This window comes from Raphanus sativus, chromosome 2 (genome assembly GCF_000801105.2).
Source record: "Raphanus sativus cultivar WK10039 chromosome 2, ASM80110v3, whole genome shotgun sequence".
Classification (NCBI taxonomy): Eukaryota; Viridiplantae; Streptophyta; class Magnoliopsida; order Brassicales; family Brassicaceae; genus Raphanus; species Raphanus sativus.
In genome coordinates this window covers 30,403,409-30,418,268 of record NC_079512.1, presented here as the reverse complement: position 1 = coordinate 30,418,268, position 14,860 = coordinate 30,403,409, and the positions used below count along the sequence as shown (strand labels likewise).

The following is a 14,860-nucleotide window of genomic DNA, read 5'->3' as shown; positions in this document are numbered from 1 at the left end:
ATCTCCAATGTAAAACTCCATTTTTTCCTCTAAAATAGAGTAAAAGTGAATATGGAGTAGAAATGCTACAACCCTACTCCATTCTCCACTCCATAATAGAGTCATGAACAAACAAAAAATAGATTACTCCATTTATGGAGTAAACTTCAAAATGGAGTGAAATATGGAGTTGAGTTGGAGCATTTGTTACCCCATATTCACTTTTACTAAATTTTGAAGTAAAAAATGGAATTAGGTTGGAGATGCCCTAAATGGAGTAACCCTAGCCATTACTCCATTTTGGAGTTGAAAATGAAGTGGGGTTAGAAAGGATTTTACTCCAAAATGATGTTTGGAGTAGAAAATGGAGTAGGATTGGAGATGACCTCAGAAAGAATTATGTAATGGTGTATTATTAGACATTTGTTTCTGAGCATGTTCTTTGAGATCATTTGTGCAGTACAAGTTTTTATCAGTTCATTGAACCAGCAGTACAAATGAGGTTAAATGAGAACTGCAGTACAGTTTTATTTTTCAGACAAAGATTTAAAGGTTTAATAAACTTTTCATTACCTGCCTTACAAGTCACAAACGTAGGTCTTTGTTAACCACAAGTTCTTCACAGATAATAGATGGTTACATAATTACATTCACATTGGTCAGTATAATGACAAAAAATAACGAGACTCATTGGTTAGGACATGAAGAGTTGCTAAACTGTGAGATGTGCAATGTGATCTCTGTCTTCCCCAAATATGACTAATCACCAAATCCTGATGGACATCACTAGTTATCCAAAACCTCATAATCGACAAGATCTTGTGACTTGTTAGTAACAGATAGATAAAAATAACAGACTTTTGTAAATTTGTACCAATTGTTTGCCTTTTAAGAAGAGATAACGAGCAACTGTATGGATGATCTCTCATCATCCACGAAGAACAACAGTAGTGTAAATAAAATGAGTTGGTAATCTTTTAGCATCTATATAAAAAACATATGGCTCAGATATACAGCAACTTGCTTACTCCAAATCTCTCCAAGCGCATTGAATCCATAAGAATGTGAAGGGGATGAGGGTTTATACTTAATTTAATTATTCAGATAACATATCAACAGAAGTATGGTAGTTAAGCAAGGTCCCTTTCATCCCTTCTCCTGGTTTCTTCATTTGCACCAGACTTGGAAGATAAGAATATGATACACGTGGGGCACAAAAAACTTATGCATTGAAGTATCCATCTCTTCCAAAGATATGTAAGCTCAAATTTTGTCGTTTAACAGAATTTATTTTAACCACATACAATCAAATGGAACATCGGTTTTTAGGAAGAAGCATCACTTACAGGACTAACACACCGGACTGAAGAAGACCATTTCTTCATTTGAGTTCAATGGTTATGACTAGATTCTGACTGACACCTTAACATCTCTGATTTCCCCTTTACAATGTTCAATTTCTATCTAATCGAATTCCTCCCTACTTCATTTTTAAAGCTTTTGAAAGCTTATTCCTACAAGTTATGCTACCACATACGTCAGCATGTGCGTTGTGATCATCACTGATTCATAATCTACACTAAAAAAAGACATTTTGTGAATAAGACTCCCAAAAGAAAAGGAGAAAAGGATGTAATTAAATTCAGCTTTTACATTTAAACAAACATCTAATGTGTTGATAATGCAAAAGCAATTCATATATGAAAAAAAATTGCAACAAAAAGCTATGGGGTAATCGCTCTCTCTCTAGCAAACAACATGCAAACTAACCTGATAATTGTTAGTTTCATTTAATAGATTATAGGATTATATGTATCAAGCTTTTTGTTCATATGAGTTTGCATCGACAGGAACTCCAGGACCATACACAAGTCGGCATCGGTCACTAAACGCCCCAATGAGCCTTGTTGCTACCTCTTTTAAGAACATCGAAGCCACCTTCAATGAAACAAAAAGAAAAAAGAGATACACTTTCAAAGTTTTACTAGCATTTGGCACCTACAAGAACTGAAAAGGTTTTGTGTAATAGTTTTGTTTTGTTTTTATGTACCTGGCGATAGAGAGGTGAGTTGAATTTGAAATCGACAAGAATAGAAAGCTCGCAGGTTCCTGGAATGGGACCTGGCTTGAACTGCCAGAGGTTGATCAAATGGTCAAACAGGCCGGTGTCTCTCGCTGTTGTCTGAAAAAGCATGCCGTCATCAGTCACCCAAATCAAACAAAGAGAAAGCTGAAACAAAAAAGAGTCGATTACCTTAATCCATTTGGGTCTTTCGAACTCAACATGGGAGATGTAACTCTCGACAAGAAACTTGAAACCAATCTCGAGTTCAGCGTCGAAAGAGCCATCAGGATATTCTTTAAGAACCTCGGAGCGTTGACACCAAGGAACAAAGCCGTGGTACAAGTCTACAGCTAGAACTACATTAAACAATTGCTCCTGAGAATACCTGCCATAAGAAGAAACAATAACAATCAAGAATAACTCACATTCAATAATTACAACCATCCATGTCCGACAAAAAGCAAACTCATCTTAAAATTGACAAAAAGGAAGACACAACTTGTGTCTACAATCAAACCAATTTGACTCAATTGAATCCTCCTCTTCCACAACAATCATCGATTATTGATTTATCGGTTCAAAACAATGTTTTTAGATGTAATAAAATTACCCCAAGACACGGCGCTCTTCGTAGATCTTTGACAATTCACCACCACCTTCTTCCCCATCTCCGCAACCCAGAAAATGCCGTCTCTGAATTAAGCTCCCAGTACCGAAAGAGACTCTTCCACCATCATCATCATTTGACATCAAACCGTAAGACGAGCATCTCTCCACCCCCGGAAGAGAACCAAATCGGCGAAATCGATTCCATATTGAACTGCTCTGAACGATCCCGGAGCGATTGATCGGGCTCCTGATTGCGTTTCGACGTGAAATTAAGCTGAACAAAGCTCTCGAGCCAGACATAAACGGTCGCATTATTACCAAAACAGAAAAAAAAAAGAACAGTTTTGGGAAGAGATCCAAAACAAACGTGTCGGAGAGAGAGAGAGTTTAGGGTTGCAAACAGAGACGACGAAGGCCAAAAATCTTTTTGATTCGATTAGCTACCGTAGAGAAAGAAAAAACCAATCAAAAGACCCTCTTCTTCACCAAGCAATAGAGAGAGAGACGTAATCTACAGCGGTATATGCTCGCAGCAACACCCACCTTTACAAAAATATTGACAAACCTTTTTTCCATCACTGGTCAGAGAAAGCGACAGCTCAATCATAACATTGGCCCGTTGATCATTGGGTTTCAGTCTGGGCTCAATGGGCTTTTAGCTTACATCAAAAAAAAAATCCTGAGACTATTAGCGTATAAATCTGACATTACTAGAAGCAATTTGAGTAAATTGCGTTAACAAATTTGAATGCGGGAGAAACAAAAACATCAAGGTAAGCATTACAATGCTAATATGGGATTTTACTTCACCAATTCATGATTTGCTAATGTAGTCACACACACACAAAAAAAAAAAGAGAAACTAGTTCCATCCCCGTGATACAAATATGCTTTCTTTACTTCTTTGTTTTGTCTCCACAAGTCCCTTTGCTTTCTCTCAAAACGCATGATATGCTCTTGTACCTGCTTCTTTCTTTCTTTCTTTCCTTCACGGCTTGTGTAACTTAAACCCAAACACTCTTGGAACGTAGCTTTGCGCTGCCTTTTGTGGCTTCAGATGTCCATACGTCATCAGAAACAGATGAGGAAACGTTGTCCCAAAGTATGCTCCATCTATGTCTGTTTTTCGTGTTAAAGCACAACAAACACAGCAATAATTACAGGAATTTATGGAATGTGAGACGAAGCAAAAACCAGACTATAGAGCATTTCATATTATCTATATGTAAGTGAGGTGTGTGTGAGTAGAAAATGAAAAAGGATACTTCCTTGGTATTTTGATCGTGGGTAATACACGTCTTCACATTTGGGGCAATATATCTTTACGGTGCTTGATCGAGGGATATCCGATTGACCAACCGGTAAACAAGGCTGTCCACAACAATAAACTCTTGGGCATCTTCCAAAGTCATAGTTTTTGTATTTGTCTAACTGCAAAAAAATCATTCGTAATGAACTAAAAATCATTAGACTATGCTCTACTAGGATTTATTTACAAAAAAAAAAAAGAGTTAAATTATTACCATAGAAGCCAGGCCTTTGCTGGTCAAAATGTAACGAGCATGAATCATTCCATATAGCATCTCTGCAGCTGACTCCACCAATTCATTCTGTTCGTCTGTAAACCTCTCACCTGTTAATCCAAATCAAACAAAGAAACAAAAATGCGTTCACTTCAATGCCATGAAAACACATAATCATATGGGGTAAAGAGTGACTAACCCTGAGAAAAATCAACATCCAAAATCAAATCAAGGGCATAGTCGTAGTAGGGAACTTGATGGTTGAGGCCACACAAGTTGAAGTCATCCTGGATGTAATCATCATCAACTTCACAAAAGAACTCGTTCCCACGCAAGTTGCAGAACCAAGATATCCACGAGGTGTCCTCCCCTTCGGAACCACTGACCTCAGATTCTTCGCTGTCTGTGTCTGATACATCTACAGCTAATATAACCACAACCAAATAATTTTTCCATTCCTAAAATAAACATTTTCCCCAAACAAATAAAAAAACATTTGATGGAATCAGAAACAAAAGCTGCGTCAAAGGATCAGTATTTTCTAGCTTTGAAAATTAACCGTTGTTTGAGCTATAACCAAGACGAGAAGCAAACCCTAGGTTACGAACTGTAATCGAATAATCTGCGATCACGATGATATACTACAATAAGAGCAATAGAGGGACGAAAAAAAAAATATAGAATGATTACCGTCGGAAATGGTGGCTTTGGAACGAGGATCGCGGCTGTTTCTGTGGTGGTCATGATGATTCAATTGCTTCCCTATCGTGACGGAGTTCGAAGCTGCCTTCCCCTTTCCACTGACGGTGTGAGACATCGAATACGACGCTCGGTTATTATCGTGAGCCTCGTTTACCCGTTTCCGATCCATCACCTCCGACTTCGATCCACGCGTTCCCCTCTCCTTGTACATGATCTAGTAATCTCTCCACACAGTGACCTGGAGATCCACGCCGGCGAATCGAGAAAAAAATAAAAACGAGAAAAAAGAGGCGTACGAGGAGAGGGGTAACGGTTACGAATCGCTAGGGTTGCGAAGCTAGCGGGAGCTTCTCGTCTCTCGTTTATCAATCTGACAATTAGTCTCCTGCCTGGTGGTATGGTATATACATACATACGCAGATCTTTCCTTTTTTTGTTCTTGTTCGGAGAATTTTTTTTTAGATAAGAAAAGAATAAAAGAAGAGGGAAGGGTAAAACGGGAAAGTTTTCGGTACACGTGGCAAGGTTTGGATCGAGTTAAACAGGCTCGCTCGGCCCAGGTTAGATTCATTTCTCATTGGTGGAAGAACAGATTTAATCCAAAAATGAAAAATTCTGATTTTTTTTTTCATTGTATGTGATGGGTAATATATAAGTTACATGAAATAATCCAAAATCTAAAACTTTGTATAAAAGAAAATTTGATTTTGGAATATACTAAAGTACTAAAAAGATTACATTAAAAGAGTTACTGAGGTGGGAGTGGGGGTGATGAAGGATGTTGAAGAAGGTGAACATGATTAGTGATGGCCTCAGGACATGACTGAGCTTGAAGAAGCTCTAGCCTCATGAATGGGTGCACGAACTGTAGTGTGTAATCTTCGTCTGAAAAAAGAAAAACAAAAAAAAAGGTATTGGTCTTCCATTGTTTCAATGTGGAGACAGAAATGAAAAAGGACTCACTCTCTTTAACAGTGCCGTATAGCCAGCAAAGAACCTCATCAGCAAATGCCAAGCACACTCCTCCCTATAGTTTTCCCCAGAAACTCAATTTGTGTTTAGTTTTAACAAGACTTAGATTTTAGAGATTTTGTTTGTGTATATACTGAGAGTTTAGTGATACAACACAGACCTGCCAATAGTTTTTCAGTCTGGCTCTATGTGCGATATCTTTTGTTCTTAGTCTTTCTGTGCGTACTAGTCTCCCTCCATCATCTCTACAACAAGTACGAAAATCGAAAAAGTCTACAACAAGTACGAAAATCGAAAAAGTGGAACTTAGGTTGATTTTCTGAGTAAATCACACAAAACCATCTGACTGTGTTTACCTATATCCAACGAGAATATATGGCACTCCTGCTACAAATGATTGTATCTGCACAGAAGTAAAAATAAGTTTTCACGTAGTTATTTCTAAAGCATCCACAAGAAAAGAAAAACAAAGAAGATATGTGCAACTCGTGAGACACCATACGTACCCAGAACTTAAGTAGTTTCTCTCTCTCAAATCTCTCTACTGTACGATCATCCAACTGAAGAGAAAACAGTAGGAAGATTCAGGCGATGAAAACAGAAGCGCTGAGATAACAATGGACGCTTTAAAGGAAAACTATAACATGAAAACAAATAATACCTCGCGAGAGGTTTTCAACTCTATATAAATCCTTCTTCCTTCATCAGTTTCGTCGCAACAATCCATTTCAGCACCCATCAGGACACGGTGAGCTCCGAGTTTAGTCTTGACAGCAGAAACGAACTCAACATTTGCATCCACGTGATGTATATCTTCCCCATAAGCTCTTCCTGGATCTTCCGTCGCAAGGCTTTCGAAACAATACCCCCAGTAACATCTGAACAACAGCGTTTACATTAGTAGCAAAAATGTAGTGTCATACACACTCTTCTCTCCCAATTTCCAGAACACAGTAGTTTCCTATTTAACCTTGCCTCATGCGTAAACAGCCACTAATAAAATGAAGATTTACCTGCGGCGATCTAAGTCACTCTGTGGCCTTTCAGGCAGTTTATGAACATCAAGATAAATGGTCCCGTTCCTCTTATGCACACCCATTTCCCACGGTTCATGCCGGTTGTAAGCAGCACCAAGTATCTGAAATAGATGTAACAAAGCACAGTGAGTAATTTAGCACACAACACACATATCTATCAATCGTCATTTCTTATTTAGTAAAAACCAAAACGAAGAACAAATGGAGTTAACTGGCTTCTAAAGAAAGCAAAATAAATGTTGGGGATCTTCCTTACCTTGTTTAGATTATTACGGAATGTCTGTCGAAAACAAAGCAAACAAAAAGAAGATAGCATTATGGATCATGTGTTCAAAGTAATGAAACTGAGAGTTAAATGGACTTTGATACACAAGCACTTTCATACCACAAAATGAATGTTCTCCAACGAAATGTTTTTTGCTCTAATGCTGGCAAGAAGGTCACCAAAGCCCTCAGAGGCCAGATCTGCTCTCAAAAGAGAAGACAATCAGCTTTAATACCTCAAACTTCGACATCTTGCACATGACCTGATAGCTCTAACAAAATATAATGTACTAACACCTAAACCATTACCTCTTTTCTCAACAAAAGTATCATAACCTTGATTTAAATCCGCTCCAATGTCTTCGGAAACATGACGCTTGAAAAGCCTCTGGAAAACAATACCAAAGTGGGTATTAATAAGCTGCGGATGATATATATAGGTTTACATGCATATATATATATATATATATATATACTCCCACAAACTAGAGAGTTAAAAGGGAAAGGAAAAACAAAGCCAAAAAAGGTCTCACCAAACCTCGCTCATCAAAGAACACTTCTCCACTTTCGACACGACTGTAGCTGGTAAGCTCACATGGCTGTCAATATCATCAAACACATCGAAACGTATTAACCTATAACAGCAAAACGATTCCGCCTCTAAAACAGTGAATCTTACCTCCTGAAAGACGGTGGATTTCCTAGACAAAGTCTCTTTGCTCTTGGAAAGTTTAAGCTCAGAGACAAAACGCTCATCACGCTGATAATTCTGGTATCTCCCACCGCGGCCACCACCACGTCCTCCTCCAGGGAAAGGCCCGGGGCGAGGAAGAAGGCCAGCTCCTCCTCCTCCTCCTCCTCCTCTCCCATTAGCCCAACGCCCACCACGTCCCATCCCACCTCTCCCACCATGGTTGTCATTGCTCCATCCCGCAGGCAAAACTGTCAATATCAGTCACAAACTCAAAACTCAAAAACACAATTTAATTCAGTAAGTAGACAAGAAAAAGTTTCCACTTTTTTTTAACATTGAAGACAGAAAAAGAAAGTACCAGGGATTGAGTAAGTGCTTAAAGCAGGTGTCTTTGTGTACTCTTCATTATCAGACCCAAAAAGATCTCTCTCGTCATCATCCTCTTCTTCTTCATTGTCATAGGCGTAACCCCCACTATCTCCATTATAAGTGCTATCGACTATGTCATCTCCACGCTCCTCTTTCCCGCCGCTGCTTCCGCTATCGCTTGAACTGCTGGAATCACCACCATCTCCATCACCGCCTTTAGAGGAAGAAGCTCGCGAGGAGGAAGCTGAACCAGACGAAGAGGAGGAGGAGGAGGAAGAAGCGTTACCCGAAGAGGATGATTTCGAACGCGAAGATCGAGAGTCGTTGTCGGAATCTTCTCCGAACAAGTCGTCCATTGGGTTTTTCATCGGTGGTAAATCCATTTACTCACACTCGAAGGTTTTTGGTTTTTTTTTGGTTTTTGGGGGGGGGTGTACTGTTAGGTTTCTCTCTGAATCACTACTTTCCGTTGTGGAGAGCTTCCCGATCGAGAAGAGGGCTCGGCTCAGAAGTCAGAATCGAGAGAATTGAATTAGAAACTAGTACGACAGACAGAGCGAGAGTTTCACGAGTTAACTCGTTTTTTTGCTGACTCTCTTGAGCTTTGGGCTTTCTCTCTAAATATTGCAACGAATCACTGAGTCTGATCCATTTATCAAAGGCCCATTATCGACTATATTCCTTTTATACGCTTCTTACCGCCGCTCAACAGTTTGCACAAATACACAGCCTAGCAAGCTTAATGACATTGGGGAAAACTTCTTAGTTGTCAGAATGATATAGAAAGGATAGTCAAGGAGCTACATATATTGATGAGAGGACTCCAAATGATTAACGAATATAATCATATAGTTTGCACTTCTGGTCATATTCTTTGTTTTAATATATGACGAGGCAACCATGAGTAATTGAGTACCATCAAGAAATTATGGACAATCTCCCCAGGACCGGCTTAGGTGGGGGACAAACAGTGCGATCGTCTCGGGTCCAGTCTGATGTTCCCTCTACTTTTTAATAGTCAAGGGGTTCGAATTTAAAAAAAACATATGTAATTTTATGTTAAAATTATCTATAAAGAGCTTAAATATTTTTTTCTATATATAAATATTTGGATTCATCACAATTTTCTGAAAATATGCTCATAATATTTTTTTCTAAAATAAAATTTATCAAAAATTTGGAATTAATATTAGTTTAAGGGTCCAATTTTTTTTTGACACTAGGATCCGGGAAACTGTTGAGCCGGCCCTGAATCTCCGCCACGTGAGTAGACATCTTGCTTCAATTGAATATCTCTAAATGTCTTGTCTTTCCTTTACAATTTGGGGTGGTGGAAGTTAGAAAAGACTAAGTTATGTTGCAGTTTTTTTATTGTTTTTTTTTGGTAAATCGGCTTTCATATTAAAAACGAAAAGAAAAATAAAACCATACAAAGCCATAGGCTTTTAGTTTGTTTTGGGCTCTACCCAGTAATCAACTTAAGGAAACACATATTTTAGGAACTAAGCCCAGTGATGAAACTGAGGCCCAAGTGATGAGATAGATAATCGATGGAAGGTAGTGGAAGAGAGAAAGTCAAAAGAGCAGAGAGTCACGGGAAGAGAGGTCAGGACCGGAGAAACCAAAGCTGTAGCATCGCCGAAGCCGCGCTTGGGTTTGCATGTCTCAAGCTCTGAAGCCTGTTTCGAACTTGGCGATCGATCGATCTTACAATAGTATCCACCGGCTTGAAGGTTTGTCGATGGAGTCTAGAGTTTCTTTCTGACCAAATCCAGTAGATAGTGGCCTGTGCTGCGATCAAAGTGAGGCGCCTTAAAGCTTTGTTCTGTGTGAGACCTTGTAGCTGAAGAACAGTACCAGTCCAGGAATCAAGTGCTTGGAGTTGACATCGATCCGCAATCTTCTGCCAGATAGAGGAACTATAGCTACACTGAAAGTAAAGGTGGTTCCTGCTCTCCAGACCCGTGCCACATAACAAACAGTGAGGCTGGACATCAAGCCCCCATCTGATTAGTCGGTCTCTTGTAGGACACCGATCTAGATGGACGAGCCAGGAGTGAAAGCTATGGCGAGGGATTCCATATGAAATCCAAACAGTCTTAGCCCACGGAACATGAGCCTTGGGTCCCTTCATGTAAGTGTAAATCTCTCCAGTACCATACTTCGGCCTTAATCTGCCATCAATCTCCCATTCATAGTGATCCTTATTATCCAAAAACTCCAGGGTGGTTAGATGTATCTGCAAAGCTAGTTGTTGCTCAGTTCTTGCCGGTGGTAGGAGCCAAACTCCATCTATGTAAAGGGAAGCGACAGTAGCTGACTTTGGGATTCCTAGGCGAGTTTTTTGATTGTTGTTATCACTAATGATCTGTTCCAATCATATATGGTTAAGGAAGCTATTGGTGGGTCTTGTTACCTTTCGATTATGATTGTGCATGATCCTGTCTGTTTGGGATTCTAATGTTGTTGATCTTGGTTGTTACTCAAGAATGAAATGTGTTTGTCGGAAGAAAACATTAGTTTTGTAATTTGCATGCGTAAAATCTTCAAATCTTTACAGAAGTATATGGTGTGATATGTACAAAACTACGAACTCCTAAGTATATGTATGTATGACGTATAGGATTGGATTGATGATACACTTTTTAAGCTAAAAGACTCAAGATTTCAAAACTGTTCCGAGAATTAAATAGGACCCAGAAAATTAAACAATTAAAAAAAAAAAAAGATATGCTCTAGCTCTACAGTATTTGCAAACAGATGCTGATCAACTCAGAACTGGTCTTGTTCTTTCTTCTTTCTTCAAACTTTGTGGAACCAGTTTCTTCATGCGGCAATCTCATCGACCTCAGAATTGAAGACAAAGCTCGGAAACGTTGTTGTAATATCCCTGCATGGATTCACATGTACGTTAAGAAAACTTATCTCTCATTTTATTTCTCATTTATCAGTTATTTTTGTGAGTTTTGCTTCCCTCCCATAATATGTAAACAAATACCTGAGATATGGGAGTGTCATGATCTTAAGCAGTGATGGATTTTTGTTCACGAAATCCCTCCACTCTAATTTATCAATCTTTCCATCCTGATTCACGTCTGCATCCTCAAATGTCTGTTCATTTATGAACACAAAGAAACATACCATGTTATAACTTGGTTCAGATGTGTATTAACTTCAAGAAAGACAAAATTATAACTAAACAGACTACAAACCTTATCTAATATTATCTCTATGGTTTCATCAGCCAACTTCATTTCAGATTCACAGAGAAGGGCGATCAACATTTGCTTAACCTGCAAAAGTATCACACGTAAAAATGATTTTCTGGAAGGACATTTTAAGTGAGGGATGCATATTCAAAAACATGTTGTCAACATAGCAAAGATCTTTCATGATTAGGCATCAAAGCTTGCAAGTTTTAAACCTAAACTACAAGATAGGACTGTGAGATTAGTCATGAACTTTCTTTTACAAGTCGTTTAGACGGTTTGAATACCGGTCTCAATATATTGAACAGAGGCAGGCTACATGTCAGTATTGGAATATTGAATTACTTAAAATATTGTAAGTGATCCAAAATATCCAGAATGAATATTATTATTACCTCCTGACGTTCAATGAAACCCGTGCAGTCCATGTCATAGAGCCTAAACGTAACTGAGAAATAAAAACGTTGACCAGAATCAACAAAGCTCTTCGTACAAAGATATGAACAAATTGTCTTTTATGTCACAACTTACAATCAATTTTGTCTTCTAGAGAAGCATTGGGGTGGAACACATTGAGTGATCTTACAAAGTCTCCAAAATCAATTACTCCTTTTCGTTTAACATCAAACATATCAAATATCTGCAAAGAAGTATAACCGTTTAGTCTTTTTTTTGAGAAAAAGAATAACCGTTTAGTTGAATGGACGGATAAGTATCGTTCGGATTAGTCGAAAGGTTCTTCGTTCACATCACTCTTACAGAAGACCAAGTATGTAAAAGTCTAGAATTTAGAAATTTACCCTGTTGGCAAATATATTCTCCCTTTTCCTGCTCTTAAACAAGGCAAGTTGGAACTCCTCCTGCATACACGTGAGGGGACAGAATTAAAAAAAAAAACACATAAGAAACGTGGGCCATGAGAGCCTCATAATTCAAAACCTATAGCAAGCAAATCCCTATATACTAAAGCACAAGTCACTCTACCAATTAAATTTTGACACATGGATAATCAAAAACAAAATCTATTAAATGAAATAAATAGAAAAGATCGAGCAGTTAGACAAATGTAAGAAACAAAAGTAAAAATAAAAACTTTGATAAACAAAAGAAAATCTTACTATTTAAACTGCAAAAAAAAAATCTCTAGATTCTCTCGGATCACTACCATCACATTCAAAGGAAATCATGTCATCTATATAACTGTTTTATCTCCTATATAATTCCAGAACAACTAATTTGCTTCATTTCTTTGTTTATTTTCTCTCTCTTTTATTCATAGTTTTCGTCTACTTCATCACTTTTTGAAAGGGCTTTTAAATGGAGCAATATAATAGAAAATCATAGCATTTTTTTCAGGTAGATAATAATACTTTCCCTTCCTTTTACAAAAAGTAGATTGAGTATTTACAATTTTTTTTTTCAATGGCTTATTCTTAGGAAGACAAGAAGACAGCGGCCATGAGAGTTTTGGTATTTTTCTTTCAGTTAACTAACCATGGTAAACTTTCGATTTTTTTAGTTTTTTTCTTAGTGAAAAGTTTTGGTTTGTTATGTTTATTACAGGACAAAAGAAAGGCTAGATCATTTTTTTCACTACTAAGAAACGTGAAGACGAGATCAAGGTCAATTGTTCATGATATTAGTTATTCATAACTGTAAGTTCTTACAATTTACTGTATACATTATCTAATATCCATATTTTATGGATTTGTGCTGATTATGGCTCTTCTTTGTTATGTTGACTTTGTCATTTTACGTGTTAATTTGTTTAATCAATTTGCATCATACATTTTTCTGTTATACAGTGGTAGGATACGTGTGAATTTTTAAAAATAAATTCTGTTTTATTGGATTTCCAGATGAAAATAGTAACCATTTAAAAGGCAAATAGTGTTCACAAAAAAGGCAAATAGTTGTTTATGAGAGATAATAATTAGACTAAATAGAGGAAGATAAGAATGTTGAAAATAATGTGTAATTGTGTAACTAATCAGATCTTTAAAGCTATTTAGATTAGTCTTTTAGTTACATAATTCGGTAAATTATGTATAATTCAGTAAATTATGTATAATTTTGTTGTTAAATTCTATTATTTGTTTTGTCAATATATAATTCAAAAGTGATGCTTAACTATAATTGATTTATTATGTAACTCTTAACTTCTGATCATATATGTAAATTTAATTGTTTTTCTAATAAAAGATATTTTGATTTTATTTTGTAATATATATTAAAAAAAACTAATCATGCGCGCAACCGCGCGGGCAAATACTAGTAAAATAAGGAAAGTAAAGTCAAACATTCAGGGCTATGAATCTATGATACATTGAGTTAGTGGTGCAATATAGAATAGATTATAGACAGGTAGCATGGAAGAATCATTTTGCTCTACTGAAAAGTCAACTAAGTGAAATAATAAATAGCGTAAAGAGCCAAAAGATTATTAGAGTGGGGTCAAAAGTAACATAATTTCGAATCTTTTGTACCTTGTTTATCAAACCATCATCAACAACGGAACTGCTTATGCTCTTGAACAGCTCAAACAATGCTTCAACCTCACTCACACTAACTGGAAAAGAGAAACAAAACAAGCCACACCGCGGGATCAAACCAAAAGTTCCAGGAACCAAACAAAAAAAAAGATACACCTTTGAACTTTTTTTTACAAAATCGACATAGAACAGAGAGTCAGAAACCATTCTTGACATTTCTTATTATATAAAATATACTGAAACTGTCGACTACTTAAAATTAGGTGATGGTATTGGTAACAAAAACATACGTTGAAACCGTGGAACATTTAAACTAGATCAATGAGCAAAGAAGAAGGAGAAGATATAATGAAGCAGATGAATCTCATATCAGGAAAACAAATGGCCATGCAAAGGAATCACAAGTAGTGACTTACAGGCAGTCTCGGAGGCAAGCTTTACAGGGTCTTCGTGTCCTCGGAATTCTCTAGCTACCTTTGAGTGGAAGCAGCCCATTTACAGATGGAAACCGCGATAATTCAACGGCTGCTAAAGCTTGATTGTTACCGTTACTGCTCATAATCACAAACATTCTTTTTAGAATATACACATATTACATGAAAACAGAACACAGGACTTGAATAAAATATGAACAACAGAGACCATTTTGACATAGGAGCAGACCAACAAATAAACTTTGCAGAGCCGTGTTAGATTCACAACAACAACAACAACGAAAGAGAGCAGTCTAGAATCTCTAGCATCTTCTTACAAGTCAATATGGTAAAGAACACAAAGTTGTTTGAATCCATAACATAGAAAAATACATAAATGACATTCAAAAGTATACCAGAAAGTAGAATGAAAGAACATCAAAGAATCAAATCACAAGGAATTTTTTTAATAAATGATCAAAAGCAAAAAACACTCACCACCAACGGCTAGCCGGAGAGATACAGAGAGGGA

The 14,860-nt window shown here is 37.3% G+C and overlaps 4 protein-coding genes and 1 long non-coding RNA gene across 7 annotated transcripts; 1 reads left to right on the top strand and 4 right to left on the bottom strand.

The window, feature by feature from the left end:
• Nucleotides 1-1,392: 1,392 nt before the first annotated feature.
• On the bottom strand, nt 1,393-3,206 carry LOC108842939 (uncharacterized). Of its 2 annotated transcripts, XM_057003044.1 has the most exons (5): nt 2,655-3,206; nt 2,234-2,429; nt 2,030-2,161; nt 1,750-1,917; nt 1,393-1,553 (listed from the first exon to the last, which is right to left on the bottom strand). In XM_057003044.1, exons 1-4 carry the CDS (start codon nt 2,963-2,965, stop codon nt 1,795-1,797), a joined length of 762 nt encoding a protein of 253 aa, XP_056859024.1. In that variant the 5' UTR covers nt 2,966-3,206; the 3' UTR covers nt 1,393-1,553; nt 1,750-1,794. The 2 variants fall into 2 exon arrangements, with proteins under 2 accessions (XP_056859024.1, XP_018471499.1); XM_018615997.2 differs by lacking the exon at nt 1,393-1,553 and having other exon boundaries at nt 1,595-1,917.
• A 135-nt stretch (nt 3,207-3,341) lies between these two features.
• LOC108842937 (casein kinase II subunit beta-2) lies at nt 3,342-5,335 on the bottom strand. Of its 2 annotated transcripts, none has more exons than XM_018615994.2 (5): nt 4,867-5,335; nt 4,376-4,600; nt 4,177-4,286; nt 3,919-4,084; nt 3,342-3,772 (listed from the first exon to the last, which is right to left on the bottom strand). In XM_018615994.2, the coding sequence occupies exons 1-5, from the start codon at nt 5,087-5,089 to the stop codon at nt 3,642-3,644; spliced, it is 855 nt and encodes a 284-aa protein (XP_018471496.1). In that variant the 5' UTR covers nt 5,090-5,335; the 3' UTR covers nt 3,342-3,641. The 2 variants fall into 2 exon arrangements, with proteins under 2 accessions (XP_018471496.1, XP_018471497.1); XM_018615995.2 differs by having other exon boundaries at nt 4,376-4,594.
• A 147-nt stretch (nt 5,336-5,482) lies between these two features.
• Nucleotides 5,483-8,791, bottom strand: LOC108823736 (NAD-capped RNA hydrolase DXO1). The gene is made up of 13 exons (XM_018597014.2): nt 8,204-8,791; nt 7,831-8,093; nt 7,685-7,750; nt 7,461-7,539; nt 7,273-7,352; nt 7,144-7,167; nt 6,864-6,988; nt 6,512-6,728; nt 6,357-6,410; nt 6,207-6,253; nt 6,011-6,095; nt 5,842-5,905; nt 5,483-5,763 (listed from the first exon to the last, which is right to left on the bottom strand). The coding sequence occupies exons 1-13, from the start codon at nt 8,595-8,597 to the stop codon at nt 5,627-5,629; spliced, it is 1,635 nt and encodes a 544-aa protein (XP_018452516.1). The 5' UTR covers nt 8,598-8,791; the 3' UTR covers nt 5,483-5,626.
• Nucleotides 8,792-9,356: 565 nt separating this feature from the next.
• Nucleotides 9,357-10,779, top strand: LOC130508004 (uncharacterized). Its single transcript, XR_008942660.1, has 2 exons — nt 9,357-10,348; nt 10,439-10,779. It is a non-coding gene; the product is annotated as an uncharacterized LOC130508004 (long non-coding RNA).
• LOC108843004 (calcineurin B-like protein 1) lies at nt 10,731-14,819 on the bottom strand. Its single transcript, XM_057003043.1, has 8 exons — nt 14,332-14,819; nt 13,910-13,992; nt 12,224-12,283; nt 11,955-12,063; nt 11,819-11,871; nt 11,427-11,507; nt 11,213-11,325; nt 10,731-11,104 (listed from the first exon to the last, which is right to left on the bottom strand). Exons 1-8 carry the CDS (start codon nt 14,408-14,410, stop codon nt 11,041-11,043), a joined length of 642 nt encoding a protein of 213 aa, XP_056859023.1. The 5' UTR covers nt 14,411-14,819; the 3' UTR covers nt 10,731-11,040.
• Nucleotides 14,820-14,860: the final 41 nt, after the last annotated feature.